The sequence below is a fragment of the Lynx canadensis genome, chromosome D2 (assembly GCF_007474595.2).
Source record: "Lynx canadensis isolate LIC74 chromosome D2, mLynCan4.pri.v2, whole genome shotgun sequence".
NCBI lineage: Eukaryota > Metazoa > Chordata > Mammalia > Carnivora > Felidae > Lynx > Lynx canadensis.
In genome coordinates, this window is record NC_044313.2 from 241,775 (window position 1) to 262,868 (window position 21,094).

The 21,094-nt window shown below is 56.6% G+C and overlaps 2 protein-coding genes and 1 long non-coding RNA gene across 7 annotated transcripts; 1 reads left to right on the plus strand and 2 right to left on the minus strand.

Annotated features, from left to right (window-relative positions):
* Window positions 1-1,001: 1,001 nt before the first annotated feature.
* On the plus strand, window positions 1,002-4,837 carry SPRN (shadow of prion protein). Of its 2 annotated transcripts, XR_003972750.1 has the most exons (3): window positions 1,002-1,268; window positions 1,963-3,384; window positions 3,662-4,837. XR_003972750.1 is itself a non-coding variant. In XM_030334043.1 (2 exons), the coding sequence occupies exon 2, from the start codon at window positions 1,978-1,980 to the stop codon at window positions 2,413-2,415; it is 438 nt and encodes a 145-aa protein (XP_030189903.1). In that variant the 5' UTR covers window positions 1,002-1,268; window positions 1,963-1,977; the 3' UTR covers window positions 2,416-4,837. The 2 variants fall into 2 exon arrangements, 1 of the variants encoding a protein (XP_030189903.1); XM_030334043.1 differs by having other exon boundaries at window positions 1,963-4,837.
* Window positions 4,831-19,979, minus strand: MTG1 (mitochondrial ribosome associated GTPase 1). Of its 4 annotated transcripts, none has more exons than XM_030334038.1 (11): window positions 19,788-19,979; window positions 18,689-18,753; window positions 15,680-15,784; window positions 13,188-13,268; window positions 12,593-12,649; window positions 12,150-12,240; window positions 10,810-10,871; window positions 10,275-10,371; window positions 9,810-9,891; window positions 5,879-5,991; window positions 4,831-5,487 (listed from the first exon to the last, which is right to left on the minus strand). In XM_030334038.1, exons 1-11 carry the CDS (start codon window positions 19,897-19,899, stop codon window positions 5,354-5,356), a joined length of 999 nt encoding a protein of 332 aa, XP_030189898.1. In that variant the 5' UTR covers window positions 19,900-19,979; the 3' UTR covers window positions 4,831-5,353. The 4 variants fall into 4 exon arrangements, with proteins under 4 accessions (XP_030189898.1, XP_030189899.1, XP_030189900.1 ...); XM_030334039.1 differs by having other exon boundaries at window positions 15,680-15,771; window positions 18,630-18,753; window positions 19,788-19,821; XM_030334040.1 differs by lacking the exon at window positions 19,788-19,979 and adding an exon at window positions 19,333-19,726.
* Window positions 7,558-9,803, minus strand: LOC115526769. Its single transcript, XR_003972751.1, has 2 exons — window positions 9,323-9,803; window positions 7,558-7,759 (listed from the first exon to the last, which is right to left on the minus strand). It is a non-coding gene; the product is annotated as an uncharacterized LOC115526769 (long non-coding RNA).
* Window positions 19,980-21,094: the final 1,115 nt, after the last annotated feature.

The window sequence follows — 21,094 nt, forward strand, 5'->3', positions numbered from 1 at the left end:
TCTGACGGGGTGAGTTCTTCTTTGATCTTGGTTTTCAGAATGAGTTACATTAGACCTTTACGTTTCCACGTGGACTTTAGAAACCCATAGGTTCTCAATTAGTTTACTCGGGCCACCGTGACAAAGTGCCACAGACCCAGCAGGGTCTGGCGGTCTGAGACAGGCGTGGGCAGGGCTGGATCCTTCTGAGGCCTGTCTCCTTGTGCGAGGGACGGCTCCTCTCACAGACGGCAGCCTTCTCCCCACGTCCTCGAAGTGCCGTCCGTGTGCGTGTCTGTGTCCTGATCTCCTCATCTTATAGGGACACCTGTCAGATTAGGTCAGGGCTTGCCCTGTGACCTCATTTTACCACAATTGCCTCTGTAAAGGCCCTATTTCCAAATACAGTCATATTCTGAGGTTCTGGGGATCAGGACTTCAACACAGAAATTAGGGAGTTTGAGCCTCTGGGGATCGAGAGGGTCTGATGGAAGCTAAGAGAGGTCACATCACGTCACAGTTGAGGTCATGGAGCCCACCTCTAAAGCCATCAAGAGGGCCTGGTGTCCCCAAGTGGAGTGGCTGGGGTAAAAGCCCGGTTGGGAGGGGAAGAGGTCGTAGTCGCGAGACAGACCTGGACAGCAAGATAGCACCCTTTCAAGCCCCAGAGCCGGACCCAGCAGGGACTGGAAAGGCCGGCTGGCTGGGGCAGTGGGGCTCCAAGTGACCTTGCTGTGGGGTGGCCACCGTGACGGCGGGAAGAAGAGGCACCCTGGGGACCTGGAGAGCCATCCTCTCCTCTCTGGGCCTCCCCGTGGAGAGCCCTGGACACCAAGATCTCGAGCTCAGGGCCTGCCACAGCATTCCGTGGTCCCCGCGTCCGGGACACATCACCCGGGGCAGAACGGGAGAGGGGGAGGGGGGAGGCGGGAGGCGGCGGCTCGGTTGGGCCGGGTGCGCACTGGGTGCTGGAGGTAGAGTGGGCGCACGCGTGTGGAATCGGGAGGGGGTGGGGTGAGGAGACGGGGGACGGTGTGCAGCGAGCAGGAGGGTGCTGGGAAGGGAGAGGGGCCGCGCGCGCCTCCGACTGCCGTTTTCTCCTCCCTTCCCGTCGCCCGGGGGATGAGCCTCCGCGTCTGCCCGCCCCCAATCCTGGGGCGGAGGCCTCGCGCAAACTCGGGGCGCGGCGCGCCGGTGCAGGGTCTCGGCCGCAGCCGGCTCCTTCCCGCTCCGCCGCGGCCCCCGGAGCGGCCCCTCCAGCCCGCGGTTCCCACCGAGGCCCGAGGCGGGTAAGGCCGCGCGGCGGGGTCCGGGCGCGCGGGGAGGCAGGGGACGGGGGCTCCGAGGGGACGGCGCGGCCCGGGAGGAGGGTCGAGCGGCCACCGGGTCCCGGCGCCGGAATTAGGCCCCGCGTCGCATCCGCGTCCCCGTCCCCCGCGCCAGCTGCTCCGCCAGGCGGCCGGGGTGGGGCGGGAGGGGACGGTCCCCCGGGTCCGGGCTGCGGGGGCGGGGTCTGCACTGTGTCACCACCGCGCTTCTCGGCGCCCCCGCGAGGCCAGAACCCGCCGCTCTGGCTCCGCGCCGCATGCGCGCTGCCCCAAGGGGTGCGGGCGGAGCCACCCGCGTGTGGCCTTTGTCCAGACGGTGGAGACTGTCCATCCCCGAGACTGTCCTTCAACACAACCCCCACCCCGGTGTGGCCTCGGGTCCCCGCAAGCCGTGGAGGTCTGGGCGGGTCCTCCCACCGCAGCCGGGGATGTGGGGGTCCTCCCTCATTCTTTGCTCCCACTCCACCCCCAGGTGCGCAACCCGCGCAGCCGCCTCACCCTCTGTCCAGGCCCGAGTGCCTTACCCTCCCACCCCACTCCCAGCCCTGCGCAGGCCGTCCTCGAGATGCCGAGTCCCCGAGCCCGTCTCCAGGCCCTGGGGACCCTGGCCCCCTGACCCTCACAGAAGCTGAGGTCCTTTCTCCGTTGGCCGCAGGCTCGCCCCACAAGGATGAACTGGACGGCCGCGACGTGCTGGGCTCTGCTGCTGGCCGCCACCTTCCTCTGCGACATTGGCGCGGCCAAGGGCGGCCGTGGAGGGGCTCGCGGCAGCGCCCGGGGAGGGCTGCGCGGGGGCGCGCGCGGGACCCCGCGGGTGCGCGTGAGGCCGGCGCCCCGCTACGCGGGCTCCTCCCTGCGCGTGGCTGCGGCCGGGGCGGCGGCGGGGGCGGCGGCCGGCCTGGCGGCGGGTTCCGGCTGGAGAAGGGCCCCGGGCCCCGGGGAGCGCGGCCTGGAGGACGACGAGGACGCGGCACCAGGCGGCAACCGGACGGGCCAAGGCGTCTACAGCTACCGGGCGTGGACTTCGGGCGCGGGGCCCACCGGCGGCCCGCGCCTCTGCCTGCTGCTGGGCGGCGCCCTCGTTGCCCTGGGGCTGCTGCGGCCCTAGGCCTGGCCAGGCTCGGGGCCAGATCCGGCCCCCAGCCCGCGCCCTCCCCGCAGGCCCCCCGCCCCGGATCGGCCCCAGAGGCCGCCAGCGGCTGAGCGCCGCTTCCCACCGCTGCCGGCGGCCTCTGACCCAGAGACGCTGCCTGGGGGATTCCAGCCAGCCCGGGCAGGAGCCGCGGCCTCTCCTGTGGGTGCCCACTGACGACGCCCCCGGTCCACCGCCCGGCCCAGGTCCCTCCCCAGCCTCCCCATCCTACCGAAGGACCAGGGCCCTTCAGTCCCAGGATGCCCCGCCTACCGCCTGGATGCCAGGGTCTCCCCCCACCCCCTCCACCGTCAGAAAAGCAGGTGGCATCCCGTGCTTCCGGTACCCTCCGGGCTGACGGCCCACCATCTCTCCAGAGCTGCCCAAAGTGATGTCCAAGACCAGGCTGCTCAGGCCATTCCAGCCCCCCTGAGGACCCTGTGGCCTCCCCCACAGAAGCAGCCAGAATGGACCAAAGGATTTGAGGACTTGGGGGGAGAGGTTTCCCTCACAGGTTTTAGTGTGCCTACCACCTGTCCGGAAGAGGCCGTCTGCGGACTGGAGCCCAGGCGTGCCCATCACTGTCTGGAGAATCCCTGGAGCACCCCCTGCCACAGCAGCTGCCCCGGAGCCCGGCCAGCCCACCCCCAGGTCCAGAAGTGTGCCCCCTCACCAGGCAGACCCTCTCAAGGCCACTGCCAGGCGCCTCTTGGAGCCACTGTGCTCTAACTTGAAACAAGGCACTTAACTCTTCTTGGGACCTGTTGGGGCGGGGGGGGGGGGGGGGGGGGGGCGGGGGGGGCACTGTCTAAGCTTCAGAGGCTTTTCATTTCCTTTGAGCTTTAGGCTCCCGTTCTGGAATCGTGCCTGCTGGTACTCAGGGACGGAGAGAGCTCCCCAGGACAGCCAGCTGTGGCTCCGGCAGGTCTGCAGCTGCTCCAGAAGGTGAGGGCCAGGTGTGAACGGCGGAGGCCGGGTCTCAGGTCAGAACCAACAAACAGGCCACCAGCAGGTCCCTGGAGGCAGGCGCAGCAGCAAGTACGACCAGATGCGGGCTGCTCTGGCCGAGAAGGAAGCGTGCAGGAGGCTGACCCCCGCAACACCTCGGCGGCCATCCGGGCACCTGAGGGTGTTCTGAGGACAGAAGACACCCAGGGAAGTGTCTAAGGGTTTGCCCCTGGCACACAAACACCCGTCTGCAGACCAGCCCGTTGCTTCTCAGGTGCCCGGAAGCCCATTTCCCTCCAGCCTCTGGCCTGGCCTGCAGTTCGTGAGCTCAGCCCTGGAGGCCTTGGCTCTGTACGCCCTCCGCCCCATATCCCGCGGCAGGACAACGCCCCAGGCCTGGATCCTCTGGATGGCCCCCTCCGTCGTCGGTGCTCACCGAAAGCCTCACCTGCCGCTGGGCTGCCTCCCAGAATCTGCCCTCACCCCCCAGACTATGGGGCCTTTGGACTCAGCTGACAGAGGCCAGTGCCCAGACCAGCACCTCCGGGGGCCCTGCCACCTCTGCTCGCCCACAGCTGACACACAGGTCTGGTCAGGGTGAGGGTCGCCAAGCTACCAGCGGAGCCCTGGACCAAGCATTGTTCTCCAAAGACCAGGACACGGATCCGCACTGCCAGCATTCCTGGGGTACGAGCCCAGGTGCCTCTCCATCCATTCCAGACCAAATTTGATGCAACCAAAGACCAGCAGGCTGCGGCCAAGCCCTGCCCGGGGCCTCGGGCGGTGTGACCATTCTGCCACCGTACTCGCAGGCAGCACAGGGAGACCCATCAGGGCTGCACCTCGGGCCAACTCAGTTCTCCCTGCGGGGCCAGGAGCATGGGCCCAGCCTCTGAGCCGCCCTCACAGGCTGCAGGGCACCACACACCAGCCTGACTCCCAGAGCCTGTCCCCATCTGGTACAGTCACATGCTAGAGTACTTCCTGCCCTACTGGTCAGGGTCCCAGCAGGAGGCAGATGGCACCCAGGGGGGGTAATCTCAGATTAGGAAGCGTGCGCCACCGTGGGCACCTCCAGGAGGGGAGGTGCCTGGCAGAGACTCCAACGCTCCAGGAAGGCCACACACACCGGACACAGAAGGGGTAGAGCTGCTCACCAGGCCCACCCCACCCCCTTTCCCTCCTCTGCCCTTTTCTGGAATGCAGGCTGGCAGGTACAGGTCCCTGGGGAGAGTCCCACTGTCCAGTAGCTACAGTTTGCCACTCGGAAGTGGGGGGAAGCCACACCAGCGACCCTCCCAGCCTGCATGCAGCTGGCGGTGAGCAGGGCAGCCCCCGGGGCACCGAGGGAGCAGAAGGTTCTTGGGTTTGGCCACAGCTCCTTGGCACCTCTTGTCCATTTTGTGTGCACATTTTCGTCGTGTCGTGAAATAAACACTCCACTGGCAAACAGACTCTTCTTTACTGCAGGACCCAGGGTACCACCAAGGCCCCAATACACAGGCCTTACTCACTAAGCAGTTCATATCCCGTTTTTTGTGTCGTTTTGGAGAGACGTTAACATGTGAGCCCAAGGTGCTCCTGGTGCACAGCAAACGAGCCACCAGCAGAGACTGGCCTTGTGAGACTTTTAAATTGCAGACTGTATGTTCACGTCCTCCTGAGAAAGCATCCTCTTCCCCCTGAGAGATACTCGGCACAGTTGAGACACCCAGGGACAGCTTAGGGACTTCGTCAGCCCTGACGTCCAGACCCCAGGCACAGTCCCCAACAACAGCTGGCCAGGCTGTGGGGCAGCAGGAGGTATAGGTTCCTTCCCGGCGTAGAGACCTGAGTGGATAGTGACCAGCATGGAGCTTCTGGAAAAGGGAGGCCCAGCATCAGATTCTGGGCTGTGGTCTGGGATGCCCCACATCTCTGGTGCCAAGGGCCAGGCAGGAGTGAGGCCCCTGCCAACTGGACCAGTTCAGGGCTCTGCCACGGGGGACCTCTGCAGGACATCCCTGTCCAGCATCACTGGGCCCAGCAGCCCCCTGCGGAAGGTCTGGAGGAAGTCTCGGGCTGCCGCAGGGTAGTTGGGCTGGATGACGTTCACGTCACCTGGGGGAGAGAAGAGGGTCTGGTGAGGAAGGCACCTCCCCACGGGGCAGGTGCAGGATTCAGACGCACGCCTCCCTGCCCGTCCTCAGGGACGGACGGTGGGCACCTGTGGAGCCTGGGCACGAGCACATGTTCTGAAAGAAAACACAAGAGTCTGGGCTGTGGCGCCTCGACCTCGGCAGGTTTCAAACCGGTGGGACGCAGGGTATATCCAGCGCCAAGAGGCAGGGCCGCCTTGCCGTCTACAGGCTGGACCGAGAGCCCGCCCCTCTGCAGAACCTGTGTTCCCAGAACAGCCACACGTGCCCACAGTGTCCTCCCCCAGCACCAGGGGCCGCTCGATCGGCTGGTTCCCCAAGCCCAGCCGGAGGCGGATGCCCCCACTTCTCACCCGTGCCCGTGAGCACTTTCACCTTCTGCGTCTTCCCCAGTGTCACAGCCACCTGCTTCAGCACGCTGGCGATGTCGTCACAGGCGCCGCCCAGGCCATAGTGCCGCACGTACCTACACACAGACCAACAGTCGGGGAGAGGGAGCCAGGCGGGGACATGCTGGGTCACGCCCAGCTCCACCAGGGACCCCTCGTGCATGTGGCCATAAGTGGTGCCCACTGCAGAGCTGCCGACGTCTGTCCTCCCACGTGACCACAGCCAGCTGTCCTGAGGACCGCTTCCCTGCCGATGCCCGTGGCTGCAATGGCGGGACGACTGCGTCATCCACCCCGTTCCCGAGCAGCCCGTAGCCTGGAGCCCTAGGTCAGCACGGCAGTACCCTGACAGGTGCTCCAAGCCTCGGGGCAGCCGCCCGAGGCAGGATCGCCAGGATTGCCAGCACTCTCTCCAGGGGAGAATGAGCAGGTCTGACTGGTGTTTTCTGTAGCCCACAAACCAGCACAAACCCACTCGGCGCCCGCCTCTGCCGAGAACTGTCCAGTAGCTCTTGTGGACGCCCCGTCCGTGACGCTGGCTCAGGGCCTGATGAGAAAGGCCAGCACAGGGCCGGGTGTGTCTGCCCCTGAAGGGTTGAAGGAGATAAGCCTCATCCACAGACAAGCACGTCCCCCACAGGAGCCGGGAGACACAACTAACACCTCTGCCGGCCACTGGTCCCGGAACCTACGACAGCCGGAGCGACGGCGGGATTTGCCTCCGGGTCCACAGAGCAGGGCGGGGCTCGGCCGCGAGGCGACCCCACCTGGGTATCGGAGTGCCCATCTTGGAGGACATCGCATCCTGAGGAAGGCAGGTCCCAAATCAAACTTGCGGCCCCTCTGTCCTGGGCACCCCACTACACACACGCAAGGGCCGCCCTGCAGGACACGGCTGCCTGTTCTCCAGAAACACTGGGGGACCGCGGAGGCCCACACAGACTCCCACAGAAATGAAACAAAATAATCAATTTGAAATCCTACTTCCATGCAAAATGGAGTAACGAGAACTGAACTTACGATCCACCTGAAACAACCAGAAACATACAAAACAATGGTTTTCAAGGCACCAGACATCAAGCTACAAAGGATGTAAACCAACAAACACCCAGCCTGGTGCCCGGAGGCCCCAGGGAGCCCCGAGGGTGGCTGGAGTGTGGGCCCAGTAAAAGTCACACGACAGAACCAGAAAGGGCAGAGCTGCCCAGAGAGAGAATTCTGGAAGCCTGCCATCCTCTGTATTTAGCAGAGGAGGGATCTGCACACATGATAAAGGAAGTTCCCCAAAGCCAGAGGCCAGGAAGGACCACCCTGGAGGGCACAGGGGCAGCAGTCAATGCTCACAGAGAGCCAGGAGCAGACGGAAACCTCATGACCCATGGGGCACAGCGGAGGTGGGGGGAGGCCCTGCCTCAGTCAGGCCTGGAAGGAACTGTTTCCAGATAATTGTCTCAAGCAAAGCTCAAGGATGTGTCCAGGAACTTAAAGATACCCATCTCCCAAGAAGGTAAAATTTAAAACACCAAGCATCCAAGCAAAAATGATCAGGCGTGCACAGCAGGAAAACAGACTCATCGTGAGGAGGAAATCAGTCAGCTGAAAACGCCCCAGATGTTAGGACTAGCAGAGATGTTAGACCGGTCATCGTGACCACATTCCATGTGGTTACAAAGTTAAGCAGATACACAGAAGATGTAAAGCATGATCTGAATCGGACTAGAGACCTGTGCTGTGAGACACACACTGGCGGGCGCTAGCAGTGGGTCAGACACATGGGGTGCAGGCAGGTCGCCCATGGGGCAGCAGCCGTGCCCAGCAGGTCCTGAGGACGGGAGCAGGCAGGAACTGAAAACACAGGAAGAAATAATGGTTGAAAATGTGATAAAAGCTACAAAGCCACAGATCTAAGAACTCAACAAACTATAAGCACAAGAAACATAAAGAAAACCACACGGGTCCCATTGTCATAAATTGCTCAAAAGCACGATAAAGAGAAAATCCTAAAGGCAGCTGGAGGAACAAAGACAAACGTGACAGATTCCTCATCAGAAACAGCACAGGTGAGAACAGGATGGGACAAAATCCCTCCACTCCTGAAAAAAAACATCCACCTAGACTTTCACACCCAGGGCAAGTATCCTTCCAAAACGAACATGAAATACGGGCATCTCTGGACAACCTAAGGAGACAAACTCCTCACCAGCAGACCTGCATTACAATAAATGCTACAGGAAATCGTCAGAGGATGGCGACACCAGACAGAACGTGGATCTACACAAAGAAACAAGCGGTGCCCATGAACCATAAAGCCATGGGCAAACAGCTAAGATTACGTCTCACACTTGGGAGTCTCCATATGAGCGAAAACAGTACATCTCAGGCTTACAAAATACACGAAAGCAAGACAGAACAACAAAAGCCCAAAGATCACGAGAAAAATGGAGATGCGCTATCGTAAGGTGCTTATGCGCCATGAGACGGGTTCTATCACCTAACCCTCCTCACACCGAGACAACCTCCTCCATACGTTACAGAAGGCAAGCTGACAAAGGGGAGAGAGGGGATAAGAGTATCCCAGTAACCAGAAAAGGCCAGAGAGACAGACAGAGAGACAGAGGAAGAGAGAGAAAGATGCAGAGAGAGACAGAGAGAAAGATGGAGACAGCACAGGCAGAGGCAGAGGAGGAGGAAAAGGAACAAAGGACGGATAGGACGAAGAATAAGATGACAAACGTAACCCCAAGGTCAATGATCACATGACACGTAAATGGTCCAATACCCAAAATAAAAGACAGAAATGGTCAGGTTGGATAAGAAACAAGGCCTCCCTATCTGTACACAGCCTATGAGAAACACATTTTATTTCATTTTATTTTAAATATTCATTTATTTATTGAGAGAGAGAGAGTGAGGGGAGAGGGGAAGAGAATGGCCCGATCCCACGAACTGTGAGACCATGACCTGAGCTGAAATCTAGAGTCAGATACTTAACTGACAGAGCGCCCCAGGCACCCCGAGAAACACGTGTTAAATATAAAGACACAAACACGCTCCATGTGAGCACTCATCAGAAGCTACAGCAGGTGTGTAACTACCAGACGAGGTTGATGTCAGAGCAGGAAGTATTGTGAACATCAAGAAAGGCATTTTGACTGATAAGGGCATCGGTTCAGGGGGACACGATGATCCCCGGGCTGTCCCTGCACCGCACAACAGAGCTCCGAAATGCGTGAAGCAGACGGACAGAGCCGCAAGACAGACAGACCACAGGCAGAGATTTCAGTACCTTCTCTCAACAACCGATGGCAAAAACAGAAGGAAAACCAGCAAAGCAGAAATAATAATAAAGACTGAACGGTAATCAATGAAATAACCGAAAGACAATGGAGAAAGTCAATGAAACCATACCAACAAAACTGACAAAGCTCCGGCCAGGCTGTGGTCCTCAACGCGGTAAAGGACACCCAGCAAACACCCTCTGCTCACGTCTCACTCCTGGGGGAATAACAAGGTGTAAATCTGCACCAGGAAGGAGCGACTGGAGGCACCACACAGAGGAATCTGAAAGCAGTCCCACCGAGGACGGGAACCCCACAAGACAGAGCACAGGACGTCCAAAGAAAGACAGAAAACAGACGGTCACCAGGATGTGGCGAGCGGGCTTTGGGGTCTCGTCTGTAAAATGGGAGCAGGTAAAGGTGGGAAGGAGGAATTACCAAAAAGCACAGGAAATTTGAGGCTTTTCTTGACTGTGTAACAAACATATCGATCTGTATGCTGCAAATAACGTGCAGGCTGCTGGTCTAATCGCATCTTACTGCTGCTGTTTTTTTAGACTATGTTTGTCTAGAACGAGAGAGAGAGGCGAGCCACCTGCCCCGGACCCTGCACTCACCCAAAGAGCTGGTGCCTGTTGAGGGTGTAGAGAAGGTAGTCCGCCAGGGTCTCCTCCCCGACAAGGTGGTCTAACACGGTTCCTAGAATCAGGCGACCAGGGTGAGCCCGGCAAACCAGCCTGGCATCTGCACCCCAGGGCCCCTCCCTGTCTCAGCCCGAGGTGCTGCTGAGGAGAAGGCCTGGCCGTGGCCCTTGGACCTGACCCACAGACCTGCCTTGGCTGTAAAACGGGAGAAGGAAGGCACTCTCTCCAAGGAGGGCTGTGAGGGTCAGTGGGGTCACAGCAGTGCCTGGCCCACATGCGCCCTGAGCTAGGACCGCACAGGCTGCTTGAGACGCCCGCTCAGCACAGCATTCAAGAGTCTGCAACATCCAGGCCTAGAAAGGCAGGCACAAAGTGCCAGGGCTGGGGGCCCCGCACCCAGGCGGCAGGAGGGGGCACGAAGGGTGACCCCCAACTCACCACACAGGGCCAGCTTTAGGCCCATCTCCACGCTTTCAATCCGAGGAGCCAGCACCCCAGGAGTGTCCAGCAGGAACATCAGCGGCCACTCACACACCTGTGGACACAGAGGACAGTCGGCCGCGCCGCTGCCTCCAGGCTTGCTGCTGGGCGGCCCCTGGAGCCGGGGTGTTAGGCTCCTGAGGCTCCAACGAGGCCTTTCCACCACACTCTTGGCTTCCCCACTGGGTCAGCTCCCACTGAGTCCAGAGAACAGGAGCAACAGGCCCCAAGGGCCCCAATCTTCTCCTCCCAGGGAAAGAAGGGAACGTGTGGACAAGCTGAGCTGAGCTGTGTGACCTCAGGCAGGTGCGTGCTCCCCCTCCATAAAACAGGGGTGACGAGCACGCCTGCCCGCAGCTCTGGTGGAAGGCTGGTGCAGTGCCTGGCGTGCGGCAACACTCGGTGGGGCGGGTGGAGGCAGTGCCCCCCGAGTCCTCAGGAAGCAGCCCGCGCCTGCGTGTGGAGCTCCAGACCCAGCAGCCGAGGACCCTACCTGGATTCTGGACATCACGGCTCTGGTGATCCCAGGCTCGCCGCCCACCCTGGTAGCTTTCCCTGTGGGATGCAAAGGGGCTGTCGGACGTAGTGAACACAGAAGCCTGGCACACAAGCTACAGAAGAAGAAACGACACAGCCGGAAACCCATGAAGGCCCAGATGAGCTCGTGCTCAACTCAGCACCAAACCAACAGGGACCGAAACGCACCTCCCTGGTGCCTGGGAGGGTGAGGAGAGGCCAGGGCCTGGCCGTGGAGGTCAGCACAGAGCTGCTGCTTCCCACACGACGGCTTCCTCCCTCCTGGACTTGACCCTGTGCCCCCGACACCGAGCCTACACCCGGCAAATCAGCCCCAGAGCACTGATCACGACAGGCCTGTCTGTGAGCACAGCTCCCGACCAAGGGGCCGGATAAACTCAAGAGTAGAGATACACGTATCTATCGGTGGACGAGTGGAAAAGCAAAACGTGGTATCTAAACATAATGGAATATTATTCAGCCTTGAAAGGGAACAAAATTCTGACACAGGCCACAGCACGGATGGACCTTGGGGACATTATGCTCAGTGAAATCAGTCCAACAGAAAAGGACAACTACCGTGTGATTCCATTCATGTGAGGTAGGAGCTCTTCAGAGATCCAGGGACAGAAGGCAGATTAGTGGTGCCCAGGCAGTGGGAGGGGAGAGGGGGCTAGGGGTTATGTTTATAGACTTTCAGTTTGAGACCAAGGAAAAGTCTAGAAATACTGTGATGGTCGCACAGCACTGAATATATTTAATGCCACCAATTTTTTTTTTAAGCCACAATTAGAGAAAAGTAAACTTAAAAAAAAAGATGATTTGGGGCACCGAGGTGGCTCAGTTGGTCCGACTTCAGCTCAGGTCATGATCTCGCAGTTTGTGGGTTCGAGCCCCGAGTCGGGCTCTGTGCTGCCAGCTCAGAGACTGGAGCCTGTGTCGGATTCTGTGTCTCCCTCTCTCTCTGCCCCTCCCCTGCTCACACGCTCGCTCTCTCTCTCTCTCTCTCTCTCTGCCCCTCCCCTGCTCACACTCTGTCTCTCTCTCTCCCTCTCTCTCTGCCCCTCCCCTGCTCACACTCTGTCTCTCTCTCTCTCTCTCTCAAAAATAAATATTAATTTTTTTTTTTTTAATTTAAAATGTGTGACAAGATGATTCTGTCTCACCATTTAACCTTACATCAGTTATCCGGTGCAAAGAGACAACCCTGAGGGGCCATGAGGCTCTGGCTAAGGACGAGGTTTTTCTCGGAGCCAGAGGAAGAGCGGCCACTCGCCAGCAAACACCACAGCATCAGCTCACAACGGCCAGCAGTACCTTTCCCAAGGTGCTGTCTCCTGAGCGCGTTGATGAGCGAGGATTTGCCCACGTTGGGGATGCCAATCACCATGGCACAGTACTCCAGACTCTGCAGAAGCACAAGAGCAGGGAGTCAGGGGTCCGCCCGGACCACCCACAGCCCCACTGAGAGCCTCATGTGGCCCATGCAACGGGACCCACAAACCCAGGCCAGTTCAGGTGAAGAAAGGTCACTGTGGAGGCCCCGCCAGCCTCAGCAGGGCCACCCCCCACCCCGGCTCCAAACAAGAAGACAGAGGGCAGCTCTGTGGGCTGGGGCAGCACAGAGACAGCCCCCAGGAGTTCTCGGGGCTTGGTGATGGCCCAGCATGGGGACTGGTCTACCACCGCTTAGCCACCGAGCCCAGGGCTCCTCAGCAGGAGGGACCACCCCACAGCCAGCACTGAGCCCCACCACCGACCTCTCCTCGATGATAGCGGCAGCTGCTCCCCACCAGTCCCGTGACCGTCGGGATTATCTGCAACAGACAAACCACACAGCGGCACACTCGCACAGAAACCGGCTTCCTCCTTAGCTTCTGGAGGTGGTGTACCCCATGCCCAGCATCGAAGAACCCGGGCTCTGTCCACATCAGGGCTTAGAATGCGCTGGGGGGGGGGGGGGAGGTCACCTGCGCCCTGACCTGTCCCTCCACCATCAGCAAGCAGGTCAATCCCCCAGAGGGTGACGGCTGTGACCGAAGCCACCTTCCACAAAGATACACCAGCCAGGGAAATCCTCGAAATACAACTGCGGAAAACCAGGCACCACACCCTCCAGAAGCTTGTCCAACAACAGCCCCGGGTACACGCTACAGCCTGGCACTGGGCCCTACAGACCACCACAGGCTGCCCAGGGCCTACCTGCTCTCGATCAGAGATGAGTGTACCCCAGGAACCCCAGCCAACCCCTGCCTTGCCTCCAAAACTCTGCTTCTCACAAGAGCATGAGATAATCCAGTTCTTTTAAATGTATTTAATCAAAAGCATTAGGGTGTAAAACAGAGAAGCACCTACCTGCTTGACATTCTCATCCTGTAAACAGTTGGTGAAAACAACATTTTTTAGGCCTTCTCCTTCTAAGTGCTGTATAATTTTCTGAAAGAGATATTTCCATTTTTTTTTCAACATATGAAATTTATTGTCAAATTGGTTTTCATACAACACCCAGTGCTCATCCCAACAGGTGCCCTCCTCAATACCCATCACCCACCCTCCCCTCCCTCCCACCCCCCATCAACCCTCAGTTTGTTCTCTTTAAGAGTCTCTCATGCTTTGGCTCTCTCCCACTCTAACCTCTTTTTTTTTTTCCCTTCCGCTCCCCCATGGGTTCCTGTTAAGTTTCTCAGGATCCACATAAGAGTGAAAACATATGGTATCTGTCTTTCTCTGTATGGCTTATTTCACTTAGCATAACACTCTCCAGTTCCATCCACGTTGCTACAAAGGGCCATATTTCGTTCTTTCTCATTGCCATGTAGTACTCCATTGTGTATATAAACCACAATTTCTTTATCCATTCATCAGTTGATGGACATTTAGGCTCTTTCCATAATTTGGCTATTGTTGAGAGTGCTGCTCTAAACATAGGGGTACGATATTTCCATTTTAAAAACTAAATGAAAATGTGGATGTGATATGCTAAAATCCAAGGATCTGAGATTGAAGCCCCACCCCGACCCGGGCCAGGCGTGCTCCAGGCGAGGGGGCCCCATGGACAGCACAGACCATAGAGGAGGCTCCAGTGTGAGCACAGGAAGGAAGTGCCCTGGGCAGGGGTCCACGAGCTGCAGGCTCCAGCGGGCATGAGGGCTCAGCACAGACGCTGGCTGTCCTCTCGGGACACAGGTACCTCCGTGGAAAATGAGCCACCCCTGGCTGCATTCAGTGATCTGCTTAGTCCTGAGTATTCTGACGAGCTCTCACAAAATGACCACTGTAAACCCAGCCTTAACCCAATCCAAGTACAAAGTACATGCAACGCTTTAAAAGCTCAAAAGTAAACTAAGGTTAATATGAATTTATTGGTCTTAACATTAAGTGAAATCAGTGTAGGAATCATAGTTTTTAATACCGGTATGATATTGTTTGACCACGTACTGACCTAAAACATGGTCAATGCCTAAATGAACCAAAAGTCATTTGCTAACTTAACTTTCATTATATATTTCAGTTGTTTGTTATGATGATACAGATGAGGATACAGGCCACAACAAAGACATATTTGAAGCCACGCTTTGAAGTGTATACATTCACATGGGATGTCCCCACTCACCCCCAGAGGCAGACATGAAGGGCCATCCCTGGGGCCTTCTCCTCTCCTCTCCTCTGCCCACAGCAGCACCTGAGAGGAGGAGCACACACTCCCGCCGCCTCCCAACCAGTTGAGACACCGCTGTGTCCCTACGTTAGGTCACCTTATGTGCCCAACACTCCACAAAGATTAGCACTTAAGGCCAGAAGCAATCGCTGGTAAGACTCAAGTCACAACCAATGAAAGCAAAGCTTGTGATGCTAAGTTAGTAGAGCGTGCGTGCAGTGAAGCCCATGAACACCTTGTTCTGGGGGCTCTGGAGCTGTCCACCCCCCGTCCTGCACAGCAGAAGGGATTTAAATGACCAGAGGTACCCGCACGTGGGTTAGGGGTGGCCTCTGCTCGGATTCTCAGCAAACAAAGAGCTCCTATATTTGATGTTCCCCTGGAAACCTTGTGACAGAGACTTGTGGTTGGGGTCTAAGTAATTCAAACATACCACGACCAACTGAGAAGCCTGAATGCACTCTGCCAACAAAGAGGACGCTGCGCCACTAACAGCCTGAAAACTGCTAGGCTGGAATCCACAAGGGTCTGACACCTGCCCTTCCGGAAGGATTCGATAATACAGCAAGAAAAGCAGAGGTGAACACTCAAAAATAATATGCCCAGACCTTCATGTTTCTTGTATGCTGGGACACGTGGGCATGCCCTGCACTTGGTCACTTGTGTCCCCCGATCCTGCCTGCTTTGAAGACATTACTTTGGGCCTCCAGCGCACTTGGTGTCTGGAAGGCCATGGAACTGGCCAGTGTGGGTGCCTGGGCCAAATGCAGCCATCACAGGAGACCTCCAGGTCAGTACCTGTGGCCTGTGCCTATGGCCACCAGCCTCAAACAGCTACGGAAACTTATTAACTGAAATGAAATAAAACACGAGTATCGTGTCTGCAGCAGGAGCCACATCTCAAGCGCTCAGAGCCGCATGGGGCCAGAGGCCACCCTGTGGGGCACTTGGCTCCAGCAGCAAAGCCTGGCCACTTCCTTTGGGAGGTGCGCTCTCTGGTCATTGGACCATACATTAAATATTAGAGGGAAGCAGGTCATTTTGAGAAATCAGGCGGGAATACCTCCGCAAACAAAGGGTTGTTTGCTAAAAAGCAAGCCTGCCTGAGTGAATCAACACAGAGTCTGCTTGCAAGGGTGACCCTAGACACAACCCTAGTGCCGGAGGTGCCCGGGACAGGGACCTTCACCTGCTGCTCTTTCAGATCCGCCAAGTCCATTTTGTTGAGGACCAGCACATGAGGCTTAAGCCCAAGGGTTTCTTGAAACAGAGGGTTGCGGCCTGAAAGTGGAATGTGGCAAAATTAAGGCAAAAATTCCTTTAATGCTTCACCAGACCATTATTTTATCTCGTCTTGTTATGCATATCGGCACCACCTTCAGAAGAAAATCTTTTTTTTTTTTTTAAGGTTTATTTATTTATTTTTGAAAAAGAGAGCATGTGCACACAAGCGGAGGAGGGACAGATAGAAAGGGAGAGACAGAGAATCCCAAGCAGGATCTGCACTGTCAGCATAGAACCTGACAAGGGACTCAATCTCCCGAACCATGAGATCATGACCCGAGCTGAAACCAAGAGTTGGACACTTAACCGACTGAGCCCCCCAGGCGCCCCCAGAGGAACATCTTTAGAAGGGAGTGAGCAGAGGAGGAAGCCCAGTCTCAAAGCAAGTACATGCCAGCCAGCCCAGCCTCATACCCCAGTCCTACCCTCCTGGCAGAGAAGAAGGAAACGGTCTCACTGCCATGGAACCACCACATGCAAGCAGGGCAGCGGTTCTCACGTTCCTCCTCAAATGGGAATGGTGGCGGCAGAAACAAAAAACAAAGCTCAGGGGAAGGTCTTATTAATGGGTTCTTTGTTTAGTTGCCAAGATATGGGAGTTCAAAATGAATGATCTGATCGCTCAAAAAAAGGGCCTCCCGTAAAGTCCTAACTAGTATACCTCAGACCAATGCCGCCCTCTGGTTACTGCCAAGGGGATGAGGGTCCCCCATGGAAACCACCACTGAAGGTTCTGCCTCCTTACTAGCACTGCCACGCCCTTCCTCCCTCAGCCAGGGACCCTCGGGGATCACGACAGGTCCCACCTCGTGGAACCCTAACGCAGGTAGGAGGGGGGTGCCCATATATCTATCTTCTGAACACTCAGCCCCTTCCCGGTGCTTCATCTCCTAGTGAGTCCAGGTGTGAAACTCCTGAGGCCTTGTGCACCAGTTAAGCTACCTACTCTCTTCCCTAAAGGGTTAACCAATCCTGTGTAATTCAGACTCCACCCCAGGGCCGCAACCCAACGTAGGCATTCTTGCTGTCCTGGAGAAAAGGGCAAACATCTAGAAGCCAACAGGACAGGTGTCCTCTTACGGAGCACTGAACAGTAACTACAGGTTCATCATTTTTGATAATCGTAAGATTGCCAGCAAACACTTCTGGCCAGCATGAGATATCCTACAATATTTCGCCTACAATAAATAAACTGAGTACTTTCTTACAAAAGTTCCAAGTCTTTGAAATAGTGAAAATTGTCCCTCATCTGCTATCCCTGAGGTGGTGAGAACTCTCAAACCAATGCCTTTACCACATAAAGAGAATCCAAGCATAGCTCAAATACAATAAAAACAGGGTCTGGAAAGTGCATGGTAATGAGCAAGATCACCAGACCCTGCCGGTTCCCGCCTCAAGCGTGGAGGAAAGCCTGCTGGCAGGAACGTCGAAATGAAGGTTGCACGCCCCACCTCGAGAACCGACTGCTGGACTCAACTGGAAGGCCTGGGCAAGGCAGGCAGAGGTCAGAGACAATGGATGCTATCTACCTATCAATGAGGAGGCTCGAAAAATACAAGGCCTGGACCCCCACCAGAGATTCTGATTAACCGGTCTGGAAAGGGACCCAAACCAGGATTTTTAAAGCCTCCTGGGGGAACTCTGTCATGTACTGAGGGTTTAGAGTTAAATGCCAGTAACTCTGAGAGGTGAGGCTGCCAGGCACTGTGGGAGCAGACTGGACCAGCGCAGAGACCAGACACAGGAGGAGGACCAGACAGAGACAAGGCTACAAAGCAGGAATGCTTCCTGCTGCCTTGAGCACAGCCTGATTCAGGAAGGAGGGCCTCTCCTGTACCACTGCAATTCCACACCCAATTCCAGTAAAGTTGGGGGTGGGGGAGGAGGACAACACCAAGCAATTCTGCGACACTACCAGGACATCCTACAAGTTAACTCAACTCTGACACTATCTACCTGGAGGAAGAGTCAGACCCCACAGGTTAATGCTCAGTCCCACAATGTGCCACCTCCCCACCCCACTCCCTCCAGGTGCCAATCCCGAGTCCAGCTGGTCACCGGTGCCTCTGACCAACTTGTTACAGATGGGAGGTTCCCACAAGCCCCTCCTCAGAGCCAATTAGCTTGCTAGAGCAGCCCACAGCCCTCGGAGAAACATCTTACTTACTAGATTACTGGCTTATTATAAAAGGATGTAACTCAGGAAGTCAGACAGAAGAAATGAATAAGGCGACGTATGAGGGAGTGGGGCACACAGCTCCCGTGCTCTGAATGTGTCACTCTCCCTCTGTATCCACGTGTTTGCCAACCCAAAAGCTCTCTGAACCCTGTCCTTTTAGGCTTTTCTTGAGGTTTCACTATATAGGCCTGATTAATGAAATCAGTGGCCATTGGCAATCCACCCAACTTCCAGCCACTCTCACCTCCCCTGGCAACCAGCCCTGGAACTTAGGTGACTTAGTGGCTTTCCAAAGTCACCTAACAACAGACACTTTTTTACCACTCTCATCACTTAAGAAATACCCAGGGTTTTGTGGGGCCTGGGTGGCTCAGTTGGCGTCAGACTTCAGCTCAGGTCATGATCTCGGTCATGATCTCACAGTTCATGGGTTCAAGCCCTGCGCCGGGCTCTCTGCTGTCAGTGTTCTCGCTCTCTCCCTCTCTCTCTCTCAAAAATAAATAAACTTACAAAAAAATGCCCAGGATTTTAGGAGCTCTGTGCCAGAAACAGGGACAAAGCCCAAATATATATGTGTGTGTGTGTGTGTACACACACACACACACACACATATGCACACACAACACGTGTATACATACACACCACATATATACACACATATACAACATATACCTACATGTGTGCATATATAGATTTCTTATCATAAACCACAGTATTACAACCACTAAAGGATATCCGGGCATCATGGACCTCGATGATACAGTCCACCAACTTTAGGCTGCTCTGCATCTTCTTCAGCCCTGGAAAACAGAAGAAAGATGCCTAAGGGAAGGCGTCTATGGCTTTTCAAGAGTGATTGGGTGACGCTGAATGGTCCAGAATGACACACCACCTAGAGAGAATACACCTGAGTGCAGTGTCCTAAGTCACCATAACTGATACAGCCTTGCTGAGGGCCTCTTCCAAGTTCAATAACGGTGTCTCCAAAAAGAAGAGGTCCTGCCTGAAGGGCAAAAGCATGTCTGGGGTGGAGCCACTTGGAGGGCTCCAGCTCCAGTATTTAACCTCCTATGGGTCTTGGTCTCGGCCTTAAAAAGGTAACTCGGACCACCCGACTCTCTGGGCCCTCCACGCTGTGGGGACATGCTGCTGCCTAAGTTTCAGCCACTCGCACAGCAGTGAACTCCCCCTTAACCATTAACCAGGAACAACACCCACAACGAAAGTAACCACCCCCTCCCCCGCAGTGTCCCTCAGCACGGTGACCCCCCGCTCAACCGGGTCCTCCGCATAGCCTCGGACGTCCACGTCCCGAGGGCGGACACCGACGCACCGCTCTCCGCAGGGGCCGGCGCACCGGGCACCGGCTCACCACTTACGCGGTCAGAGCGCGCTGAGGGCTGCGGGAGCGGGACCCGGCGATCGCTGACACGGAGGACCGCGCCGGCCCCGCGCGTCTTCTCGGGCCCATTTTTACAAATCAACAGTAAGAAACTCCTCGAGGGCTTCAGGCAGAAGACAGCAGTGGCCGTGTCTTAAAGGTGTTGCAACGATAATAGCTGAATACTTCGCAGCTCGGCGAGGGCTTTCCTACCACCATTTCATCGAGTGCTCAAAACAAGACTCGGAAAAGTACGTCTCTGTGGACTAGGATGTGGAAACGGAGGCTTGGGGGAACAAAGTGGCAGAAGGCACTTGCTGGGGCTCGGGGCTCAGGTCCGCCCCCGGGCCGCCGCCGCCTCCCGCCCCGCGCGCGGACAGCCTGACGAGCGAGCGGGCGCCGGGGCCACCGGGCCTCACCGCGCAAACACCGGCCCCTCCAGGCCCCGCTCACCCTTGGCCATGTGGCCCGGGAACCAGCGCGCCACGTCGCGACCGCCCAGGGGGAAGCTCTCTCGCCAGGCGACCCCGGCGGCGCCGCCCAGTGCGCGGAAGGCTAGCCTCATGGCGCCGCGACCCAGAGCGCCGTGGGGGAACGGCTCCCTCGACGGACCTCTCCGACCGGCCCACCATCCGGCCCCGTGGTTCCGGGGTTCAGGAGACGGACGCGCGATCCGCGCGTGCGCACTACGCTTCTTTGTGCGCCGGAAGGAGCCCAGGGGGCGGGTCTACGAGCCCACCGGGGGCCTGTGCACTCTGGAGACTCTCAGGGGTCCCGAGAATTCGTGAATACGTTAGTGTTTTCCAGTTCTTCCCTAAATGTAGTCTGAGTATAACTGTAATATAACTTAGCTGTCCCCTGCCAATGTTTGACCTCTTTTTACAAACTTGGTTAAAATTTTCAAACATTTTAAATGTGCCCTATATATGTAATATCCTCTTTTCAAGTACTCCAGGTTGTAAGCAAAGCGTTTGCAAATACTGACTGCAGTTCTGCTACATTAAGCCTATTAATACACTGAGCCTGGGATTCCACTGCCCAGGTACTCTGTGTAAATGTAGTCAGGTTTTAGCTTTTTTTTTTTTTTTTTTTAATTTCTTTTTTTCTTCTTGCGAGAGAGACACAGACTGCGAGCAGGAGAGGGACAGAGAGGGAGACACAGAATCCGAAGCAGGCTCCAGGTTCCAGGCTGTCAGCCCTGAGTCCCACACGCGGCTCCAACTCACGTGTGGACGAGATCGTGCCCTAAGCCGAAGTCAGAGGCCCAACCAACTGAGCCACCCAGGCGCCCCAGGTTTTAGCTTTAATCTGAGTCCAACCAGCTACTCAGCGTACACTGGGTACAAGAATATTACTCTAAATGTAATTTTTGAAACAAGTTCCTAAAATTGGAAACATGCTTGGATTCTCCGCACAAAAATGTCACTACTGTGATGGTCTTAAACCTCCTAATTCTCAGCACTAAACATTCCAGAGATTGAGAAACAAATCCACCATGGGAGAAACAAATCCACCAGCCTTCCCAGGTGGCCTCCAGATGAGTTCGTCACCAGAAGAGGACCCAGCCCTCAGCCCCCCATCACAGAGCAGCCATCCCACCAAGAGGACAGCCTTTGTCACTCTGGATACAAGAAATGTCTCCCAAAAGCATGTGGCTCAATGAACTCTTGGATGGATGTCAACAATACAGATCATTGCGCCTGAGGGAAGCTGCAATCTCTCATAGACCTAGGACTGTAAAACTAAAGTAAAACCCTGTT

Bases quoted from the DNA above. Each gene is read 5' to 3' on its own strand.
- SPRN (XM_030334043.1), top strand. From the start codon at position 1,978: ATGAACTGGACGGCCGCGACGTGCTGGGCTCTGCTGCTGGCCGCCACC.
- MTG1 (XM_030334038.1), bottom strand. From the start codon at position 19,899: ATGAGGCTAGCCTTCCGCGCACTGGGCGGCGCCGCCGGGGTCGCCTGG. The intron at 13,269-15,679 runs GTGAAGGTCCCT...TATCTCTTTCAG, and splicing joins CGGATCTGAAAGAGCAGCAG to AAAATTATACAGCACTTAGA. The intron at 10,872-12,149 runs GTACTGCTGGCC...TGCATCCCACAG, and splicing joins GAGACAGCACCTTGGGAAAG to GGAAAGCTACCAGGGTGGGC.